At 56.0% G+C, this 5,425-nt stretch overlaps 1 protein-coding gene across 1 annotated transcript in view; it reads right to left on the bottom strand.

Moving 5' to 3' along the window:
* Positions 1 to 4,646: 4,646 nt before the first annotated feature.
* Positions 4,647 to 5,425, bottom strand: part of UBL4A (ubiquitin-like 4A) — a 1,467-nt gene continuing 688 nt past the window's right edge. Inside the window, exon 2 of the mRNA XM_011955917.1 lies at positions 4,647 to 5,372. Coding sequence (XP_011811307.1) covers positions 4,965 to 5,372 — 408 coding nt within the window. The 3' untranslated portion in view covers positions 4,647 to 4,964. The remainder of the gene's footprint in view (positions 5,373 to 5,425) is intronic.

Here is a 5,425-nt window from a genome sequence, read left to right as displayed (position 1 = left end):
TTGTGCCATTGTGCACTCCAGCCTGAGCAACAAGAGCAAAACTCTGTCTAAAAAAAAAAAAAAAAAAATTAGCTGGCTGTGACAGTATGTGCCTGTGGTCCCAGCTACTAGAGAGGCTGAGACAGGAGGATTTCTTGAGCCCAGGAAGTCGAGGCTACAGTGAGCTATGATCTAGCCACTGCACTCTGCATAAGTAACAGAGTGAGACTCTGTCTCAATCAAACAAACAAACGAAAAAGTCCATGATGTTCAGGAAATAAAGCAGAGATAAGGGAAAGGTTTTTATAGGGAAATGGCAAGTAATAGCTGTAGAAAAAACTATCAGAAAATTACCATTTTGCAACCGTTATTATCATTAACGTAATAATTAATTGTTATTAACTTAATAATTGATTCAGGATGGCCAGGTACAGCGGCTCACGCCTGAAACTCCAGCACTTTGGGGGGGCCAAGGCAAGTGAATTGCGAGGTCAGGAGTTTGAGATCAGCCTGGCCAACACACTGAAACCCCATCTCTACTAAAAGTACCAAAAAAATTAGCCGGGTGTGGTCGCGTGCACCTGTAGTCTCAGCTACTCAGGAGGCTGAGGCGGGAGAATCTCTTGAACCCAGAGACAGAGGTTGCAGTGAGCCGGGATGCCTCCATTGTTCTCCAGCCTGAGTGACAGAGTGAGGCTCCGTCTCAAAAAAAAAAAAAAAAAAAAAAAAAAAAAATTGCAGGGCGCGGTAGCTCACGCCTGTAATCCCAGCACTTTGGGAGGCCGAGGCGGGCAGATCATGAGGTGAGGAGATCGAGACCATCCTGGCTAACACGGGGAAACCCTGTCTCTACTAAAAATACAAAAAAAAAAAAAAAATTAGCTGAGCATGGTGTCGGGCACCTGTAGTCCCAGCTACTCGGAAGGCTGAGGCAGGAGAATGGCGTGAAACCGGGAGGCAGAGCTTGCACTGCACTCCAGCCTGGGCGACAGAGCGAGACTCCGTCTCAAAAAAAAAAAAATTTGACTCAGGCAGGGATTGTCACTGGAAGGCAAAAGCATTAGCTGAAAGATTGTTGGGGACAGGATATTCACAAAGTCTCAAAATATTACCCCGAATTACCTGTGAATCAGGAAGGGAAACTGCGTCTTTACAGGCGAGAGATCTGGCAGCCGCCACCTGGGCTATGTGATCAAACAGCCTCCCCAGCAGTGGGGCAGCCTGACCCTGCCAGCCGCCAGATGCGGGGCTGGGGGTGAGTGTGGTCAGAGGAGGAAAGGATACAGTATCAGCTGCCCTGGATGCTTCCAAAAATATTCTTGCCTGATTACCTGTGGAGAATGGCTAGTTGGGAGAGGCAAAGATGGCCTCCTGCTCCCTCAGAAGCCTGGCTGAGTGGCATTGCCATTCATCCAGGTGGGCCATGGAGAAAATGTGTGTGCTGAGGAGCTGGCCAGTGCTGGACGTGAGTGCCAAGAGGGAAGGGACTGTGTCGTCCAGTCTCAGGGTCGCCAGCACTTCGGACACAGGGGGCACTGAGTGATGAGCAGGGTGTCTGCAGCAAAGTCAGGCGCTGTCTGGAAGACATGAGCTGGAGCTCAGGAGAGAGGGCTGGGATGAGACGCACACATGGGAGTGAAGCACAGAAACAGAAACAAAGCTGGATGAGCTCCCCCAAGAAGTGATAGAGCGAGAGAAGAGAAGGGGTTCAGAGACAGAGCCCTGGGGCCCCAACATTGAGGGGTGGGGTGTGTGTGAAGAACTAGCAAGAGAGCCTGAGAAGGAGCAAGCGGTGGAAACAGCACACGAGCAAGGGCAGGAGAGGGTGAGGGCTGAGGAGTGAGGACTGCCAGCCATTCAGTGGGGCCTGGAAGGTGTGTGCAGGTCGTTCCAGCTGGGCCCTGGAGGAGGACAGGGTACTTGCTGCGTGTCTCTCATCTCTCCCGACAGCTTTTCAGGGCTGGGAGGCTCAAGGCTGGCCACCTCTGCCGCATCTACTCCTGGGAGTACCAGGCCCAGGCAGATCTATTGGAGCTGGTGAGGCCCACATGGGACACCTGCAAGGCGCCAGCAAACTGTGGGCACAGCTAATCCATTGCCAGGGAACCTCCCCACCCCAAGGCAAATGCTGCTGTCCTCTGAGGCCGCTCTTCCTCCCGTGGGCCCTTCACTCATGCTGCTATCGCCTGAGGTCATCGTAGTCACACTATGGCCGCAGGGTCGGAAACTGTGCCGAGACCCCTCCCTGAGGGGCAGGTCCCTTCACCGGGCAGGGGGCAGTGGATGACTTGGCGCTACCTTTCAGGGCCGACAATTGGCTCAGAGGGGTGCAGCACCTGCAGTAAACATTCTGACCCCCGTTAAAGGATCTCAGCATTGGGGGGCTGCAGCCTGTGGCTGCTCCATCTTCATGCAGAGTCCCCAGTGTCCTCTAATGATCCCCCCCACTTCCTGTCTCCCATTCCTGCAGTGTTTCCTCTCTCTGGTGCCTTCCCTAACGCAAGCCTCAGGAAACGCTTTCCCTGCGTGATCTTGATGCCTCCAGCCCTCTCCTCCGCTACCTGTTAGGTGGCCCTGATATGACACATGCATTTCCCCTGTAGTGGACAGCTGCCACTTGCTGCCACCATTGAGGACATCCATTCATCCAGCCCTCCTCCAGAGCCTTCTGTCCCTTGCACAGCCCATGTGTGTCCAGGGAAGTGACCCCATGCCTAGCTCCAGGGAGCCAGCCCTGACGGATAATCACCCCCTACCCCGGCCAAAATGATTGGACGCACAATCCAGTTCCGACCAACGAGAAGGGTGTTTATTTGCTGGAGGCATCTGAGACGACAGCAGAGGTGCTACAGAGAAGGTGCTGCTCTGGCAGTAAGGCAGTGAGGGAGGGATTCTGTGGAAGCTGCAGGCAGCCATCTTTTCATCCTTGGAGGTGGTGGCCTGGGATGTGGCAGATACAAACGCAGAGGGAGGCAGGAAGACACTGGATGAAATTGCTCCCCTGCTGCCAATGCCGATACCACTGGGCTTTTCACTTTCATAAGCCAAGAAATTTCCGTTACTGATTAAACAAATTGCCTTTATTGTTAAACCAATGATGGGATATCAGAAACAGCCTAGCTAATATAGCTCCTTTTGGATAAAAGTGGAAGTCTCACATTCACCTTTAATGTTATTTCATTTTCCAGAATCAATTTCCTGGCACCACGCAAACAAGAGCACTGGTAAATGTATCACCTGAGCTGCAGGCCACCCATGCTCACAAGTGTGTCCCTGCCATGGGTGGTTTTCAAGACATATACATGGCTCTCCAGCTCTCGTGGGGGCCAGGGGCTTCTGTGTGCTCTTCAAAGCCTTCATCCATTGGGCCTCTGTCCATCTTTCCAATATTTGGGGGACCCAATATTTGCCCCATCAGGCCCAGGCAGGAGGGCCTCCAGCACGCGCAGCCCAGACCACACTGTGAGCGGCTCACTTGGCAAGCGTGGAGGGCCCAGAGTGGCGTCCTCCTGCTGTAGCTTCCTTCTAGCCTCTACCGCCCCTGGGGGCCTCCAAGGAGCAGGTGGCTAGATGTCTTCTTGTGCCCATGCACAGGGCACAGTGGAGGAGGAACTGGAGCCCAGCCCATGTTTCTGTCCCCACCCTGGCACCCCAAGGTTTCCTCTCAGGCAACAAGGAGCACACGAAGTGAGCCCCCTGTACACAGGTGGCTGGGATGTGTTCATCTTCCACAGGGAGGGGTGTGCTGGGGACGAGGACAAAGGCCGGTGCCCAGTCCCAGTTCTGACACTGCCTTGCTGAGTCACCCACCAGCCCTAACGCTTCCTGGAGGAGACAAGCAGACAGGGTGCCCCAGAGAGGAGCTGTGTCACTAAGGGCCAGGACACCCCATCTCTGGGTCACACTTGGCCACTGCTTCGCTTTTGGCTTCAGTTTGTTTACTGAACAGAAGGGAAGGGGGCACTGTGAGACGAAGGACACTGACTCAGGTCGGGGAGTGGCCCTCACTGTATAGAGTCCGTGGCTGGGGACTAAAGTGGCACTGAGACTCCCCCGAAGTCACATCACAGAGCTGGGGTGACTTGCTGACTCCCTGGCCCCAACTTGCTTTTTCATTTGTCGAAAGCACACTGGCTGCAGCAGCTGGTGGGGGTGTGGTGGTTCCAGGGCTGGCTGTCACATGGCCTCCTGCAGAGGTAAGCTGAAGGCTATGTTGGACCCGCCAGAGGTCAGGTGACAGCTGCTTTCCCTTTCAGGATTGGGAAGGAGTCACCTGAGTATATTCTCAGTGGGCTAAACATGACATGCCAGAGCCCAGCTCTCCAAGCAGCCCCTTCCTCCTTCTCACACCAAGGCACTTTCAGAAGCTGCTGGATTGACTGGGGCTCCGCCACTTCATCGCCAGTGCCTCTGCTGTGCTGGCTCACCTCTTCTGACGGTGTGGAAGCAAACCCAGGTCAAGCTGTGAGGAGTGCCTAGCACCTGGCCAGAGCCAGGTACATGCCAGCTATTATTATGAGCCCAACTGCAACAGGTGAACACACTTAGTGCGACATGCTGCTGTGGCCTGGCACTGGGCACCTCCCCATGCTCTGAGAATGCTATTTGGAGAAGCCCTTCTCCATCGTCTCAGTCACTTCAGGGTGCAGGAAGCGGCTGGCCAACCGTTCGATGTCGTCCAGCGTCAGGCGGCTCAGGGACCTCTCGTAATCCTGGGGAGAGAACAGCAGGAAGATTCAGGGGCTGCCAGTGGGGAGCCATACACTGCAACAGAGGTAGGGGCTGGGAGGGACTGGGCCTGGAGAGGATACCCAGGGTTACCCTTCTCACCCTCTGTAGCTGTTCCAGGACCCTGCTGGCATCTGCCGCACTGAAGTGGCGGGCCAAGACTTTGGAGATTAGCTGCCAGACATGCAGGGGTGGGGAGTCGGCCAGCCTCTGGGCCTCGCCTTCTTCTAGTAGCACCTTCTCCAGGGGTTTGACCACTAGGTTGAGCTTGGAGTTGGGCCCGATGCTATAATCCGAGAGTCGTTTCCCATCTGCCAAAGACAGATCGATGGGTTCCTCCTCCTCCGCCGCCGTGGGGGTGGCCCGGGACGCGAGACCGCCTCGGGCGGCGGGAGTGGAGCGCTGCGGCATCCGGCAGTGAGGCATGCGGCCGCCTCCCTTGGGGTCATGTGGCGCTTGGCGCCGGCACCCCGACCCGTTACACGGCTGCCGGCCTCGGCCCGCGCACCCCAGTCCCGCTTCCTGCGGGGCTCCCTGGGCGTCTCCTCTCCCTGGGTACCTGCCAGGGCCTTGCCCTTGAACAGCAGCCGCTGCTGGCGCACGGGGACGTTCAGCTTCTCGGAGACCAGCTGCTTCAGCGTGGACACCAGCTCGTCCTCCGGCACCTGGCCGCGCGGAGGGTGGGAGGCAAGGGTTGAGGCCGCGGCCCCCAGGCGGC

This window comes from Colobus angolensis, unplaced genomic scaffold, assembly GCF_000951035.1.
Source record: "Colobus angolensis palliatus isolate OR3802 unplaced genomic scaffold, Cang.pa_1.0 Scaffold402, whole genome shotgun sequence".
Classification (NCBI taxonomy): domain Eukaryota; kingdom Metazoa; phylum Chordata; class Mammalia; order Primates; family Cercopithecidae; genus Colobus; species Colobus angolensis.
This window is presented reverse-complemented; position numbering and strand designations above follow the sequence as displayed.